General features: G+C 43.0%; 1 protein-coding gene across 3 annotated transcripts in view; it reads right to left on the bottom strand.

The window, feature by feature from the left end:
* Positions 1 to 18,984, bottom strand: part of SLC25A21 (solute carrier family 25 member 21) — a 208,291-nt gene that overhangs the window by 54,479 nt on the left and 134,828 nt on the right. For all 3 annotated transcript variants that reach the window (XM_069951324.1, XM_069951323.1, XM_069951322.1), the window contains exon 4: positions 6,243 to 6,326. In XM_069951324.1, coding sequence (XP_069807425.1) covers positions 6,243 to 6,326 — 84 coding nt within the window. The remainder of the gene's footprint in view (positions 1 to 6,242; positions 6,327 to 18,984) is intronic.

Below are 18,984 nucleotides of genomic sequence, written 5' to 3'. Positions count from 1 at the left end.
CTGATCCTATTGAATACAATGCCATAAACCAGGGCGATGGGGTTTCCAAGCCAGCAAGGGGCCACAGAACTGCCTTGTATATCTACATACAGTACAGAATACAATGTTAATGAAACATAGTTCTTTAAAAAGTTAATAATTCTTTACTCTAACACTGAAGGGATGGGGAGTGGAGAACACTAGTGGCGTGTAGGGGACAGGCTGATGGAAACTAGGAAAGGGAAATTTTAACACCATCTGATCCCTGAGAGTATTTGCAAATGTCTAAAGGCCGGAGCCTAGGTTTCTAGGCTAATCCTCCGTACAAACATTTGCCCCAATAAACATTCAATCTGTTAATGCTAGCCATAAAGCTGTCAGCCCTTCATAAACAGACTGCCGAGAGTAGCTTAACTTTCCTGTGGCTGTCAATGCAAACCGGACCCTAAAACTCCTGCAGCCAGAAAAAAAAAAAAATCCTGGAGAGGCCTCTCCCTTCCAGAGGAGTTCACGTAGACGCCTCTTCTCATAGACTAATGTTATGCACCTGTTCAGTGAATGCTTATATAGAGTAAATATCTGCTTCTAGGAAAGAAATAGCAAAGATTATCTACTATATGGGGCACTATTGGGGGATTAACTATTTGAGACACTAATATAGGATGACCTACTGCTTGGGAAAAACAATGGGGTAATTACTGTGTGGGGGCACTATTAGGGATAACTACTGTGTGAGGGCACAATTATGTGGTAACTTCTGTATGGGGCAGTATTAAGGGGTATTGTAGGGAACCAATACTGCATTGGGCTACAGAAGGGTGGACTATTTGGGGCACTATGGATGGGCAGGTTGTATAGAGGTGAGTAGGTGGTGTTATAAAAGTGCAAAAAAGTGCATAAAAGGGTCTAAAACTCATTTTAAAAATGTGGAGAAATCATGCAGGTTATTTGGTGCAAACTATATAAGAATTTTGGTTTTCCACAATAAGAATCAAAGTAGCCCCCTCTCTTATAAATGATAGTAGACTGATCTACTGTATCCCATCAAGCAGTTTCTAAAATATTAGTTACACAAAAACATAGATCAGTTATTTCAGATCAGCTGAGAAATATTGGAAATTGATCCGGGGTAGGAAGGACAACCCGTCACCTGCCAGGATCCTGCCTTGCTATATGCTTGGGGTGAAGCATGAGCCTTGAGTGCAGTCACCGCTCTCTGTCCTCCCTCTTGTTCAGTGATCCTGTCTCTAGTCATTTCTAGCAGCTTCGCGTTCTGCTGTCACTGCCATATATGAGTAATTGTCCTGTATATGCGGGTGCTCTGTTATATAACCAGTGCGGAGGTGTGCAATCCTGATGGAGGCAGCTTCACATATGTCACAGCTGGTCACCAAATGTACACATGGATCCCCATACTTATGTGTGACATTGCAACGTGGGCTACATTTCTTGTATGACAGTAATATCCATCACAGTATGGTCTGTGTCACTGCCTTAAAGTGGTATTCCATAAAAGAATAACTTTTCCCCTATCCACAGGATAGGGGAAATGTGGGAGATTGCAGGGGGTCATATCTCTGTACCCCGCCCGTATTATGAATAGAGCCTTGGGTACGGCACATGACAACACAGCTCTATTCATTCCTATAGAGCTGACATACTCAGCTCTTTCAGTCGCTCCATAGGAATGAAAAGAGGTGCGGGTCACGCGCAGTACGCAAGGCTCTAATCATTACACTGAAGCTTTGGCCCGATACAGAGATCGCAGGGGAGTACAAAAGTTGAACCCCCGCAATCGCCTATGGATAGGGGAAAAGTTGTTCTTTTCTGGAATACCCCTTTAAAGGTAATCTGTCAGATCGTGGAACCTACCTGAGTTGCTGACAGTATGCTGTAGCTGTCAGTCCCCTAGTGAGCATGGTGCTTTTTGGTAGTTTTCCAGGCAGCAGATTATGTACAATCTTAGGTCTCCTACTGTACTGCAGTGTCAAAGAGGAGTTGTTTGTGCCACACTCTGGCACACCTCACCACTTATTCCTCCTCCCTCCTCTTAATGAATAATCAATGCTGACCAGTCTCCTGCTCTCTCAGCTGTCAGCCAGTGTCTCTGATTGCAGATCAGTCCTCTGTAGGCAGGTTATGTCTGAAAGAAACACTTACATATAGTGGAATCTATAGTGGAATAGAGGTGATTATTCATGAAGAAGAGGGAGGAGGAAGGAAGGATTCGCATTACCTGTAACCACCCCGCATTACCTGAAACCACCCCGCATTATCTGTAACCACCCCAGATTACTTGTAACCACCCCAGATTACCTGTAACCACCCCGAATGACCTGTAACCACCCCGCATTAGCTGTAACCACCCCGCATTAGCTGTAACCACCCCGCATTAGCTGTAACCACCCCGCATTAGCTGTAACCACCCCGCATTAGCTGTAACCACCCCGCATTAGCTGTAACCACCCCGCATTAGCTGTAACCACCCCGCATTAGCTGTAACCACCCCGCATTAGCTGTAACCACTCCGCATTAGCTGTAACCACTCCGCATTAGCTGTAACCACTCCGCATTAGCTGTAACCACTCCGCATTAGCTGTAACCACTCCGCATTAGCTGTAACCACTCCGCATTAGCTGTAACCACTCCGCATTAGCTGTAACCACTCCGCATTAGCTGTAACCACTCCGCATTAGCTGTAACCACTCCGCATTAGCTGTAACCACTCCGCATTAGCTGTAACCACTCCGCATTAGCTGTAACCACTCCGCATTAGCTGTAACCACTCCGCATTAGCTGTAACCACTCCGCATTAGCTGTAACCACTCCGCATTAGCTGTAACCACTCCGCATTAGCTGTAACCACTCCGCATTACCTGTAACCACTCCGCATTACCTGTAACCACTCCGCATTAGCTGTAACCACTCCGCATTAGCTGTAACCACTCCGCATTAGCTGTAACCACTCCGCATTAGCTGTAACCACTCCGCATTAGCTGTAACCACTCCGCATTACCTGTAACCACTCCGCATTACCTGTAACCACTCCGCATTACCTGTAACCACCCCAGATTATTCCTAACCACTCCAGTTTACCTGTAACTGCTCAGATTACCCGTAACCACCCCAGATAGCCAGTAAACACCCCCAGATTGCCACAGGCTACCCATAACCAGTACAGATTGCCACAGATTGCCCGTAACCACCCCAGATTGCCCGTAACCACCCCAGATTGACCAGACCCACCCCAGAATGCCTGTCACTCCTCCTCCAGATTGTTCATCACCACCCCAGTTTGCCTGTGACCCCCCCCCCAGATTGCCCGTCACCACCCCAGATAGCCGGTAAACACCCCCAGATTGTCCTTTACCACCCCATATAGCCAGTAAACACCCCCAGATTGTCCGTTACCATCCCATATAGCCAGTAAACACTCCTAGATAGTCGGTAAACACCCCCAGATTGTCCGTTACCACCCCAGATAGCCAGTAAACACCCCCAGATAGCTGGTTAACACCCCCAGATAGCCAGTAAACACCCCTAGATAGCCAGTAAACACCCCCACATTGCCCATAAACACCCCAGATTGCCACAGACTGCTCGTACCACCCCAGATTGCCCATAAACACCCCAGATAGCAAGTAAACACTCCCAGGTTGCCCGTCACCACCCCAGATTACCTGTAAAATGATGCAGCACCAGCAAAATGACACTCCTTTCCTTCTGAGCCCTGCTGTGTGCCCATACAGTGGTTTATGCCCACATATGGGGTACCGTTGTACTCAGGAGAACATGCTTTACAAATTTTGCGGTGCATTTTCTCTCCTGTTTCTCGTGAAATTGAGAAATGTCAAACTAAACAAACATATTATTAAAAAAAATAATTTTTTTAATTTTTACTTTCTAATTTTGAATCCTTTCCTCTAATACCTGTGGGGTCAAAATGCTCACTGCACCCCAAGATGACTTCTTTGAGGGGTGCCCTTTCCAAAATGGGGTGACTTATGGGGGGGTTTCTCTTCTGCGGACACTACAGGGGCTCTGCAAACGCACCCAGTGCTCGGAAACTTCTTCAGAAAAATTGCACTGCAAATGCTAATTGGAGCTCCTTCTGTTCTGAGCCCCGCTGTGTGCCCATACAGTGGTTTATACCCACATATAAGGTACTGTTGTACTCAGGAGAACCTGCGTTACAGATTTTGGGGTGCGCTTTCTCTCCCTTTCCTTGTGAAGTTGAGAAATTTCAAACTAAACAAACATATTATTGGAAAAATTCTAGTTTTTCATTTTTACTGTCTAATTTTGAATCCTTTCCTCTAATACCTGTGGGTTCAAAATGCTCACTGCACCCCAAGATGACTTCTTTGAGGGGTGCCCTTTCCAAAATGGGGTGACTTAGGGGGGGTTTCTCTTCTGCTGACACTACAGGGCCACTGCAAACGCACCTGGCGCTCGGAAACTTGTGCAGCAAAATCTGAACTGAAAATGCTAATTGGCACTCCCTCCCTTCTGAGGCCCGCTGTGTGCCCATACAGTGGTTTATGCTCACATATGGGGTACCGTTGTACTAAGGAGAACCTGCATTACAGATTTTGGGGTGCTTTTTCTCTCCCTTTCCTTGTGAAGTTGAGAAATTTCAAACTAAAGGAACATTTTATTGGAAAAATTCTAGTTTTTCATTTTTACTGTCTAATTTTGAATACTTTCCTGTAATACCTGTGGGGTCAAAATGCTCACCGCACACCAAGATGTATTCTTTGAGGGGTGCACTTTCCAAAATGGGGTGACTTATGGGGGGGTTTCACTCTTCTGACACTACAGGGGCTCTGCAACCGCACCTGGCGCTCAGAAACTTCTTCAGCAAAATCTGCACTGAAAATGCTAATTGGCGCTCCTTCCCTTCTGAGCCCTGCTGTGTGCCCATAGAGTGGTTTATGCCCACATATGGGGTACCTTTCTACTCGGAAGAACCTGAGTTACAGATTTTGGGGTGCCTTTTCTCTCCTGTTACTTGTGAAATTGAGAAATTTCTAACTAAACAAACATATTATTGGAAAAATTCTAGTTTTTCATTTTTACTGTCTAATTTTAAATACTTTCCTCTAATACCTGTGGGGTCAAAATGCTCACTGCACCCCAAGACGTATTCTTTGAGGGGTGCTCTTTCCAAAATGGGCTAACTTAGAGGGGGGTTTCACTTCCCTGGCACTACAGGGGCACTGCAAACGCACCTGGCGCCTGAAAACTTGTATAGCAAAATCTGCACTGAAAATGCTAATTGGCGCTCCTTCCCTTCTGAGCCCTGCTGTGTGCCCATACAGTGGTTTACTTTTTCTCTCCTGTTGCTTGTGAAAATGAGATCTGAACGAACATATTATTTGAAAATTTCTATTTTCCATTTTTTTCCGGCCTAATTGTGAATACTTTCCTCCAGCCCCTGTAGGGTTAAAATGCTCATTATACCCCTAGATTAATTCTTTAAGGTGTCTAGTTTCCAAAATGGGGTCATTTATGGGGGTTTTAAGTATACAAGCCTCCTAAACACACTTAAAAAAAGAACTTGTCCCTAAAAAAAAAAAAGTTTTGGAAATTTCATGAAAAATTGGTAATTTGCTGATACATTTCTAAGCCCCGTCACACCCAAGAAAAGTAAAATATGTTTACAAAATTATGCCAGAATAAAGAGGACATATTGGTAATGTGACCTAGTAACTAATTTATGTGATACAACTTTCTTTTCTTAGAAGCAGAGAATTTCAAATTTCAAATTTTTCATGATATTTTTATGTTTTTCACAAAAAAACACAAAAGATAGTGACCAAATTTTACCACTAATATAAAGAACCATATGTTACAAAAAAAACAATCTCGGAATGGCTAGCATAGGTTAAAGCATCACTGAGCTATAAGCGCATAAAGTGAGACAGGTCAGATTTTGAAAAATGAGCCTGGTCATTAAGGCTCAAATAGGCTTGGTCCCTAAGGGGTTAAATCATATACAAGAACTAATCAGGCTCCGTATCACAGTTTGTACAGTAACACTGCTACATTTGTTGAAAAAAAGGTCAATGTCTGCTTCTCACCTAGGCCGACAACAATTTGCGTCTGTTGCAATATCCAACACAGTTTAGCATTTTTGTAATGCCGTGTGCATTGTGGGAGCTCTCACGTTGCCTCTTTTGTTTATATTATTAGAATTTAATTTATAAGAAATTACAATTTCTTTGTCCTTGGTCAATAATACACATTTATGTCCCACTCACCCTTCGCTGCGATAGATCTTCTTGAAACAGTCACCCAAACTCTTATAATTTGATGGATCAGACGTGTTTCTTTGGATCTGAAATCTGAACAGATGAAAACACAATTAATATTCCATTGCTTAGTCCAAACACAGCATAGAAAATAGTGATAAAACTTAAAGAGGAACTTAAAGGGGACCGCTAGGAGTACGGGGGCACCCGTTAGCAGCACTGTTTGCCCCCATAGCACTGATCCTGCCAGCTCCATTCATTATCACCAGAAATGGAAAAATTACATGCTACCAGGCTGAAGCAGATCCCTGTAGTTTATTCATCATGATCTTTCTCTAAAAAACAGAAAACTAATATAGATATAAAAAAAAAATTCTAATTTTTATACAGTGATGGACGTAAATGGGACAGTGTTTCTACGTAAACGGAACAACTATGCGTATGTGTTATGTTCTTGTTTTTTTAAGATCTGTTGATGTAGATGTACAGATCCACTCTAAAAGGATGACACAATGCAGATGTGAACCTAGCCTTACTGGGGTCATAACCATACAACTGGCAGTGAATGCCAAGATAAAAGCCCTATCATCGGGCAGGGGTGTGACTAGACTATACAGGGCACCTAATGACAGATCACTGAAACAACAATCATAAGTAACAGTATCATAGTAATGACAGATGGTAGAAAGCCACAGCTTTTGCATCTAAGGCTACATTCACACTTCCGTTGTTACCGCAATTGTGGACAGAACATGGGACCAATGCTATTCAATGGCCCCGTTCACGCGTCAGTATGTGTGTACGGGGCTGGGATTCGTGCCACAAAAAAAATAGGAATGTGAACCGCATTTTGCGACATGGATTGCTGTACTAGGAAACTGCAATGTAGTGCTCCATAAAGCACAGAGCACTACAGAGGCACATTCGTAGTGCGGGCACTACACGTGTGCAAATGTAACCTAAAGGGGTCTACCTCAGTACCTGAACACCCTATCAGCTGCTATGGCTCTAGGAAAACCCATGTCATGAGATTTCTTAATTTCCATTACTTACAGTGACCGACCAACACCTGTCAGATCTAGAAGTAGCTTGTACAGTGGTGCCTTGGATTACGAGCATAATTTGTTCCGGGACTGTGCTTGTAATCCAAACCACTCATAAACCAAAGCAAATTTTCTCATAAAAAATCATTGAGATGCAGACAAATGGTTCCACAGCCCAAAAAATAATTATTTTTTGTTCTGAATAACAAGAAAAACAATAGCTGAGTGTGAGTGCAGGCACATTATAGCAGCAGTGTGTATAGCAGAGTGTGAGTGCAGGAACATTATAGCAGGAATGGAAAGGATGGGAAATACAAGGACTGACAGAGACTGCAGGGAACATAAAGGAATGAGCAGGACATATGTGGGCACATACATGCAGCTCTCTGTCCGGGGAGAGAGGGGTTCCAGCTATGCAGAGATTACCTCCACAGCCTGGGTCAGAGTACAGTGCTGTAGACCCCGCTATGCAGAACATGCCCCTCCCCCACTCCCTCTCCCACCCAGTACAGGGAGCTCATAAACCAAAGCAATGCTCTTAAACCAAGTTACAATTTAAAAAAAAAACTGTGAGCTCTTCTTGCAAAACGCTCATAATTGCAAGGAACATTATAACAGCAGTGTGTATAGCTAAGTGTACAGTAAGTGCAGGCACATTATAGCATCAGTGTGTATAGCTAAGTGTAAGTGCAGGCACATTATAGCAGCAGGGTGTATAGCTGAGTGTGAGTGCAGGCACATTATAGCAGGAATGGAGAGGATGGGAAACACAAGGGCTTATAAAAACTGCAAGGAGGAATGAGCTCATAATCAAAGTTACTCTTAAAGGAGAAGTCTTGTGAAAATTTTTATTAAAGTATCGTATTGTCCCTCAAAAGTTATACAAATTACCAATATACACTTATTATGGGAAATGCTTATAAAGTGCTTTTTTCCCCGCACTTACTACTGCATCAAGTCTTCACTTCCTGGATAAAATGGTGATGTCACGACCCGACTCCCAGAGCTGTGCGGGCTGTGGCTGTTGGAGAGGATGATGGCAGAGGGACAATGAGGGACACATGGCACTGGAGGGACAATGAGCATCCCTCTGCCATCATCCTCTCCAGCAGCCACAGCCCGCACAGCTCTGGGAGTCGGGTCGTGACATCATGTTATCCAGGAAGTGACATCACCATTTTATCCAAGAAGTGAAGCCTTGATGCAGTAGTAAGTGCAGGGGAAACCACTTTATGTGCATTTCCCGTAATGAGTGTATATTGGGGATTTGTATAACTTTTACGGGGCAATACAAAAGTTTTATAAAAATTTCCACCGGACTTCTCCTTTAAACCAAGGTACCACTGTACTCTACAAAATGTTAGATAACACTGCTGTAAAATATACAATCGGAGCCTTGTCAAATTTATAATAATATGGTCCTGAATAAGAGTGGCAAGTAACGCCTAATACAACTGCCATAAACAACAATATAAAAGGTACTTATCAAATTGTGTCCAAAAATTATACAGATTTGTAAATTACTCCTACTTTAAAATCTCAAGTATTCCTGTACTTATCAGCTGCTGTATGTACTGCAAGAAGTGGTGTATTCATTCCAGTCTAACATGATGCTTTCTGCTGCCACTTTTGTCTGTGTAAGGAATTGTCCAGAGCAGTAAAGTTTTTCTATGGCGATTTACTACTGCTCTAGATCATTCCTGTCACAGACAGAGGTGGCAGCAGAGAGCACTGTGTCAGACTGGAAAGAATAAACCACTTCCTGCAGGACATACAGCAGCTGATAAGTACTAAAAGGACTGAGATTTTTTTTTTTTTACAAGGAAATTTTCTTTTTAAAATAAAAAACTATATTGGTTAGCACTGTTGTTCTACAATTCTGGATTCAAATCCAACATCTGTGTGGAGTTTGCATGTTTCCCTGTGTTTGTGTGGGTTTCCTCTGGGTACTCCGATTTCCTCCCACACTCCAAACAAACATACTTCAGGTTAGATTGTGAGCCCTAATGGGGACGGGTCCAATGTGATAATCTCTGTGCTGCAATGTAGTATACTGTATGTCAGAGCTTTATAAATGCATAAAATAAATAACTTACATGATGATGTATAATATGATCACATAATATGTAGTCAGGGTAAAACCTATAAATGAACAGAGCAGCATATTGCAGTGGTACTGGGGCTCCATCTGTGCTCTACCCAGAACAGGTACACCGCGCAGTATGATCATTAACATGTCACACCTACAGCAATAAGACTGTAATAACAATGCGGGATTGTTCCCTGCGTCTCCTGCCCCTCCAGTCCCACCCTGTCCCGTGGTTTCCCTGCAGAGTGTGGATGGGGACAGGATGCACTCAGTTAGTGGCAGGTTTCACGTTGCTATGTCTGGAATTTTGATCTTCAGATCCTGTTGCCTCCAACTCCTCTGGACTCCAATTTAGCAGCAGGGACATTCTCGGGTTTTTTTGTGTGTAATGGTCGTAGAGGGATTTACACGAGTAGAAAGGTGCAGTCCACATTTTTTTTGTTGTTGTTTTAGCCTTTGAACAACCCATTTTTATGATCTCTGTGCAGCATAAAACTTTTTCTGTTTCCATTTTATTTTCCTAAAACATCTTGTCATTTATTGTTTATGCTACATAATGATAGCTTTTAGCATCGCTGCGTACATAGCCAGTGTGACATGGATATTCTTGGACTTTGCACAAAAAAAAATAAAAAATAAATATTTTATATATATATATATATATATATATATATATATATATATATACACAAAAATAAATAAATAAATAAATATATATTATATAAATATATATATATATACACACACACACAAACACAAAAAAAAAATAATAATAATATATATATACACACACACACACACACACACACACACACACACAGAGTGGTGCCTTGGATTACGAGCATAATTCGTTCCAGCACTGCGCTTGTAATTCATATCACTCTTAAACCAAAGCAAATTTTTCCATAAGAAATCAGTGAAATTCAGACAATTGTTTCCGCACCCCAAAAATAAGGATTTTTTTTTTCTTCTGAATAACATGTACAACAAATGAAACAATCATTTAGAAAGCTATTATAAGTTACTGTACAGTAAAGTATCAGCATGTGGTGTACAATGTATAGTAAGTGCATAAACCTGAAGAACAGCAGCAGTTTGTAGATACAGGATGGAGCTGCAGATCCCCATAATGCAGGAGCGTAGTACAACAGGCTAGAATAGAGAAGCAGGTCTGTGTGGTCACATGACAGCACTGGGGAAGGGGTGCGTGAGGACAGTGACAGATACTTTTCTATACAGCAGTGTGAATGGCTGGGTGTAAGTGCAGGCACATTATAGCAGCAGTGTGTATAGCTGGGTGTAAGTGCAGGCACATTATAGCAGCAGTGTGTATAGCTGGGTGTAAGTGCAGGCACATTATAGCAGCAGTGTGTATAGCTGGGTGTAAGTGCAGGCACATTATAGCAGCAGTGTGTATAGCTGGGTGTAAGTGCAGGCACATTATAGCAGCAGTGTGTATAGCTGGGTGTAAGTGCAGGCACATTATAGCAGCAGTGTGTATAGCTGGGTGTAAGTGCAGGCACATTATAGCAGCAGTGTGTATAGCTGGGTGTAAGTGCAGGCACATTATAGCAGCAGTGTGTATAGCTGGGTGTAAGTGCAGGCACATTATAGCAGGATTTGACTTTTCATCCATTGCCCTTAGGCTGTAATAGGACTCAGTCCCGGACCTATGGACCATTCAGCAGTTGCCCTTATTCAATTTTCCAGTGAACAAAATTGAAAAAGAATTTTCAAAGGGAAAATTTTTTTAAATGTTTTACAATGGGATCAAAAGCTGATCCTTCTTAGGGTCCTAATATGCGATTTTTAACGATTAACGACTAACGATAAACAATTGCTAACGAGATTGTTTATCGTTAACCTGAAATCGTTCACCATATTACACTGAACGATAATCGTTAGTAACGATAGTAATTATGTATGTTACTGCGATCGTTACTATGATTGTTTCTTCCTTCTGATCCCAGGAAAACAATGAACAATGTGCTATTACACTGAACGATTAGTGAAACTATGTGGAACTTCAGTGAATGAATGCGGAATTACAGCGAACGATTAACGATAATTTTAGGTTCAGATCTAAATCAACGATACACATACGAACGATTTTTCGATCCTTACACAGAACGATTATCGTTTAAATTCGAACAATATAACGATTTTTTGCAGGATAATCATCCCGTGTAATAGGGCCCATAGACTATGTAATGCTGGGATAACCCTCTGACCTGTTCCAGCATCAGGTCTTTCATATATATCTGAAGCAGAAGCCAATTCCCACATTGGATGTATGTAAATTGCTGCATTTATAGGCCCTACAATATCCCTATCAGTATGTAATAAACTGCATGTACACCAGGATGAAACCTTACAAAACTGCAACACATACAAATACACGGGGATAAAAATCAAAAAGATATCACTATATGAGAAATGGAAAGCACAGTCGGTATAAAAGCCGTAGCAGCCATTACCCCAGCACATACACTATGTAGAGTACATAACACATAGCAGTAAATACCAGAGAGGAGAGATTGCATAACCCCGCAGCCTGCTCTTATATACATTGCATTGACTTGGTAGGGTCTGTAACCTGATCCACTTCAGTTAAACAGATCCCGGCTGCCCAGTGTCTCCCCTGCCCCATATAAAACCTGCTTTGGTTACATGGGAACATCTTTAACACATCAGCTCTTGTTACTCCCAGGGTGCCTGTAGATGAGCCATGAAGGGAGATTCCTGGTGTTTTGTGGCCACCAGATAGTTAACAGCAGAGTCACTAGATGTGATAAAAAAGCTAGGATGAAGCATCTTGTGACCAGTCGTCCAAGGATCTTCTGCACCGAAGATGACTGGAATAAGTGTTTCTATTCTATCTATACCCAGCTGTGTATAGGGTCCAGGTAACTTCAGACTTTCCTTTGGATCCAGGGCAGTGAAGGGGTTTAAGGATTTATCCTTGGTGGTCTAGGGAAAGGAATGGGTTAGTTATCATTATGACGCAGTGTCTGTGTGATCTATGGGAGACCCATGGACATTGTAAATAGAGGCAAGAAGAGGAACATACTTATTTTATAACCACCTGTGACCAGAGTGGGCCCCTATGCAGCTGAGTAAGCTGCACAAGTTATATGGCCGCCCCTACTGGGAACTGTCATATAGTAACAGTATGGGAACAGTCATATAGTAACATTTTATCTAAGGTTGAAAAAAAACAAACAAACAAAAAAAAAAAAACAGGTTCATCAAATATAACCGTATGGTGTTGGTCCAGAAGAAGGCAACAGTCCCTATAAGTTGGATGGTAATTGACCCATGTTGGGTGAAGATTTTATCCCTACTCCAGTTACGGCAGAAAAAAAATCCTGGATCTGCATCCTATCTGCAGAAATTATAACCATGTTATTTTGTTGAAGAATTCAGGCCCCTATTAAACGTATTCATTGAATCAACCATCACAACCTCATGTGGAAGAGAGTTCCACAGTATTACTGCACTTACAGTAAAGAATCCTTTCTGTGAAGGTGGTGAAACTTGTCATGGTTGCAGGCCTAGGTATAAAAAGATGACTAGAAAGATACCTATACTGTCTATTCATGTATTTGTGCAGTGTGACCATATCCCCCCCCCCCCTATAGAGGGGAGGGGGGTTCCCAAAACCAATATATGAGCTATAATGATCAGTATCCAGCTTTACCATAACCAGAATTTTTATCATCTTGGCAGAATAAGTAACCAGGGACCTATATTGGCTGAGTTTTTATTTAAAAAAAAAAAAAAAAGTTTTTTTGGACCTAGTGCAACCAAATGACTGTCCTGTTTCTGGCGTTCACTGTAGTGACAAAGTTATTATCCTAGAGACATTCATCAAGGTCCTGCCTCATGTTTTAGATAGGGTTAACCAATGGCTGATTATCAGTTCTAGGTCTAATACTTTCCTTAGCCTCCAAGCGTGCATACAGCGACCTCTGACCCATGTAAATCAGAGTTCGCAGGGTTAATGAGCCGAATCGACCCCCAGAAGCCCACAAACAGTTTCTCCTTTCCTCAGTTCCATAAGGCCTCCAGATGTAATGCAGACACATCTCCACGTCCTGACATCCAGCACACGCAGTCACCTGGCCGCCCAGCCCAATCTACACACTGCAGGAATCACTGAGAGACTCCTAATAGCTTCTAGATAGAAGGAAGGAATCTCAGCACCACCTCCATATCAGTTTAACCCTTTCCCAAAGCAGCAAAGGCTTTATTTTTTATCATTTCCATATTGCTAACATATGAGAGAGGTTATTTGTTGTACTTTTTAATAGCACCTTGCATTTTACCATAGAACGCATTGTGGAATAAAAAAATCTTTGTATTTATGGGGTAAAAAAGTAATGGACAAAACGGCAAATTTTTGGGGCAGAACACGTGGGGAAAAAGTGACACGTTACGGGGGTCATTCAGCGAAAATCTTTTTCTTTCAAATCAACTAGTTTCAGAAAGATTTGTAATTTACTTCTACTTAAAGGGAACCAATCACGCCGAAATTGCCCCCATTGATAAGGAAACGTGCTGGTACATCACCCAGCACGCTTCCCAAACATCCCCCCTGTACCCTCCGTCCCCTCCTTTATTACCCCGCAATCTTACATAAAGTCCTGCGCCGTATGCTAATCAGCCCCAAGTAGTCATGGTGGGCTGAACTAGTCATGGTCCTGGGCGTAGTTATCCAGGTCCTGGGAGGCTTCCAGTGCCGTAATCACGCCCTGAGGAGCATGATTCAAAGACCTGCGCTCCGCCAACGTCATCTCTGGCTTGCGTTCCACGACGTCAGCGCGTTGCGTCTTTCGCACGCCACACATGGGCAGTACGGCGGGAGAAGACGCTGACATACTGCGCGTGCGTGGCATGCGGAAGACGTCAGCGCGCTGCCATCGTGGAACGAAAGCGCCGCCGTCGTGGAAAGCAAGCCAGAGATGCCGTTGGTGGAGCGCAGGTCTTTAAATCACGCCCCTCTGGAATCACGCCCCTACGGCGCTGGAAGCCGCCCAGGACCCGGATAACTACGCCCAGGACCATGACTAGTTCAGTCCACCGTGACTACTAGGGGCTGATTAGCATACAGCGCGGGACTTCACAAATGTAAGATTGCGGGGTAATAAAGGAGGGGACGGAGGAGACAGGGGGATGTTTGGGAAGCGTGCTGGGTGATGTACCAGCACGTTTCCTTATCAATGGGGGCAATTTCAGCGTGATTGGTTCCCTTTAAAAATCTCAAGTCTTCCTATACTTCCTGCTGTGTGTCCTGCAGGAAATATTGTTTTCTTTCCAGTCTGACTCAGTGCTCTCTTCTGCCATCTCTGGCCGAGACAGGAACTGTCCAGAGCAGCAGCAAATCCTCAAAAAAAAATCTGTACTGCTCTGCACAGTTCCTGTCTCGGCCAGAGATGGCAGAAGAGAGCACTGAGTCAGACTGAAAAGAATACACCTGCAGGACATACAGCAGCTGATAAGTACCGGAAAACTTTAAATAGAAGTAAATTACAAATCTATATAACTTTCTAAAACCAGTTGATTTGAAAGAAAACGATTTTCGCTGGCATACCTTTAACTTTATTCTGCATTTCAGTATGGTTACATAGTTGGTATATGATTGAGAAAAGGCATATGTGTAGCAAGTGATACAAGTATACAGTTACAGTGATAACAAATATATATGTTTAAGGGTCCATTTACACAGAAAGATTATCTGACAGATTATTTGCCAAAGATTTGAAGCCAAAGCCAGGAACAGACTATAAACAGAGATCAGGTCATAAAGGAAAGACTAAGATTTCTCCTCTTTTCAAATCCATTTCTGGCTTTGGCATCAAATCTTTGGCAGATAATTTTTCTGTGTAAATGAACCCTTACAACTTTTAATAACAATAAATAATTAAATAAGTAAATAAATAGTATTACCATATTCAGAATTTGTAATTTTGTGTGGTAACCTTTTATTTATTTTGGGGTGGACTTTCAGTGGTTTTCATCAAATTTCTGGGACATAAGAAAAAATAGTAATTCTGGCATCGCTAACTTTTTTTGTTGTTATTTAAAGTGAATGTACCATCATGATATTTGGGATATCATTGCACTGGAGGTGGGCTGGGTTCCCTCAGAACAAGAAAACAGCACAGATCATGGGAACTGGGCAGCGTTTTCAAAAAAGACTGTACCACCGGGATTCCCGCATCGGCACCAATAATGAACTAAAAGAAAACAAATTTTCAAATTCATGATGGCACATTTGATGTAAAAATTGGGAAATGAGAGGTATTTTCAATTTTTTTAGGTAGAATTTTTTAAATTTATTTATTTTACTTTTTCCCCACACTTTTTTTTGTCTCCCTAGGAGACTTCTACACGCAGGGCAGGGTATAAGAGAAGCACGAACATGGCAGCCGCAGAGCTTTCAGAAGAAGCCCAGCTGCCATGATAGTTGGCACCCCTGAGCCGGTGTATACCCCGAGCTGACCTTTGTTGCACATGTACATTAAATATTGGGAAGGGGTTAAATCCCACAATCAATAAACAGGTCATTTAGAAGAAGTAATATATATGGATGCCAGAGAGGGTCCCCATCAATTCTATGGAGCGATTTTTAACGATTAACGACTAATGATATACGATCGCAAACTAGATTGTTTATCGTTAACCTGAAATCGCTCACCATATTACACAGAACGATGGTCGTTAGTTACGATCATTACTACGATCATTATTGTGATCGTTACTATGATCGTTTACTCCTTCTGATCCCAGCGATACAATGGACAATGTGCAATTACACTGAACGATTAGTAAAAAAAATACGGAACTTGAGCGAACGAATGTGGAATTACAGAGAACGATTAACAATAATTTTAGGTTCAGATCTAAACCAACGATGAACAACATACAAACAATTTTCCGATCGTTGCCTGCAATTACACAGAATTATCGTTTAAATTCGAAGATAACGATTTTTCGCACTATAATTGTCCCGTGTAATAGGGGACTTAGAAGTCTGTATAATAGTAACTGTATGCTATAAAGTAACATATTGATCTGTCTATTCTCCACTATGTACGATACTACACAAGATTACAAATGTAAGAACAGGAAACCACCCAGGGGTTACAGAGAAGTCCGCCAGTCCATTGACGTTTGTTTGATTCTATTGGTTGAGTGAATTTCATTGCACTGTATTATTTTAACAAAGTCAGGCCGTGATGTAACAGGTCAGAGGTCAGGACAGAAGTGTGCAATACTGGAACCTCAGGCCAGAGACAACATTAGGGATTATTTGTGGATTCAAGCCGGGATGAGCTTCAGGTTTGCTACATAGTATACTGTACCATAAACTGCTTTACAACCAGAAAATAATACAAAGGACTGAAAGGACAGTGTAGACCTACATGTGATGGGCTATGCAAGAACCACTGCCAACTGCTTGATGGAGATTCAGGGAAAGAATGCCTAAAAGCTGTACAATACAACTATCCTATTGTGTCTATACCCTATCCACCTATCTATAGCTACCGTAATCTGCACAATAGTGTAAAAAATAGTAGGACATACCCAGGGGCCTAGCTAATGTCTCCTGGGCTCTGATGCGAGAGGTCAACTTGGGCCGCCCCCCTTTCACGACCAAGTGATGCTACTTATCCCCATACATATTACCGCCATACTGTTACTAACAAAATCCTGTATACTGAGACCAATGTTGCCAATATTACCAGTATATAAGAAGGAAATATTACCGCCACACCACTACCATCACCACCATATTGTTACTGACCAAATCCTGTATACTGAGACCAATAAAACACAGTACCAGATAACAAGTAACAAATAATATCACCATACGCTGACTAACACCACCGCTGCTACTGACAAATACCACTGCATACTGATTAACACCACCGCATACTGACTAACACCACCGCATACTGACTAACACCACCGCATACTGACTAACACCACCGCATACTGACTAACACCACCGCATACTGACTAACACCACCGCATACTGACTAACACCACCGCATACTGACTAACACCACCGCATACTGACTAACACCACCGCATACTGACTAACACCACCGCATACTGACTAACACCACCGCATACTGACTAACACCACCGCTGCTACTGAATAACATCCACTGTACACAGATCACCATCACCTCATCCAGTCATATAGAGGTAGACGCAGCTCTACACAGGTTCTGTACACCATATACATTACAGTGCTGTTATATCAGGTGACTCACAGGGGACGTCTTCTCTGATCGGAGTTCCCAGAGCCACAAATCCACAGAATCTGCCAGACAGACATATAAGGCTCCTCACACTGACACCATCCTCATCACTTTACACACTGCACATCTGTAATGGCTGCTTTGCACCCTCATTTAGTGGGTAGGCTGACTGTGTTGTCCCCCTTATAGATGGCCCCCTCTCCCCCCCCCCTCCCTTATAGATGGCCCCCTCTCCCCCCCCTTATAGATGCCACTCCCCTTAAAGATGGCGCCTTCTCCCCCCCTTATAGATGGCCCCCTCTCCCCCCTCTTATAGATGGCCCCCTCTCCCCCCTCTTATAGATGGCCCCCTCTCCCCCCTCCCTTATAGATGCCCCCTCTCCCCCCTCCCTTATAGATGACCCCCTCTCCCCCTCCCTCCCTTCCTTATAGATGGCCCCCTCCCTTATAAATGCCCCCTCTCACTCTCTCCCTTATGGATGTCCTCTTCTCTCCCCCCCTTATAGATACCCTCTGCCCTTATAGATGGCCCCCCTTCTTCCCTCCGTGAAAAGCAGATTAAAAAAGAAAAAAAACACACAACTCAACTGCCACCCGCTCCCCTGTCGATCCTCTCTCTTCATGGTCTGGCCACCCGGCTGATGTGCGGCTGCCGGGGGTGTCCCGTCCTATCCCCGGCAGCGCGCGCATCAGAGAGCTCCCTATGCGCCAGGGCTGGGACTTCCAGTAAAGAGAGCATCTCTTACGTGCGCTCTCTGTAACGGAAGTCCCGGGCCACAGGCACACAGTTCACATCAGCCGGGGCCAGTGCGCGCCTGCTCTTGTGACCGCAAGCAAAACAATGCTTGCGGTCACAAGAGTGATTTATGGGGGAACAGTGCAGTGGCAAGGGCCGCTGCGACCCTGGAGCTACGCCACTGGACATACCGCATGACTCAATCCCACTGCTACAGATTTATAACATCCACCAATGCCATCTGCCTTCATGAACACCAAGGGCCCTACTACACACAGCAATTCAGGCCTATTCGGCAGATTATCGCGCTCCGTGTGATAAAGACAACGATCAGCTGATGAAAATGATCATTGGCTGATCGTGTCTTTTGGTCCAGACTTAGTGCGAACATACTCTAATACTGCATTTATCAAAGTGATATCAAAGTAAAAGTTAAATGGGTAAACATTGGTAATCATCAGGTTGATCATCATCAGGTAATCATCAGGTCGATCATCTCAGACAGCGGCCGTTCTGTGGGACAGCCGTGTCAGAGAACGTCCATTGTTTTGCCATGGCCTAAAACTGCATACAACGATACTCACGAGGATTTTGTCTTTTGAAAATCTGT

The sequence above is a fragment of the Dendropsophus ebraccatus genome, chromosome 13 (genome assembly GCF_027789765.1).
Source record: "Dendropsophus ebraccatus isolate aDenEbr1 chromosome 13, aDenEbr1.pat, whole genome shotgun sequence".
Taxonomy (NCBI): domain Eukaryota; kingdom Metazoa; phylum Chordata; class Amphibia; order Anura; family Hylidae; genus Dendropsophus; species Dendropsophus ebraccatus.
Note: the sequence above shows the minus strand (reverse complement) of the source record. Positions and strands in the feature narration are given on the sequence as shown.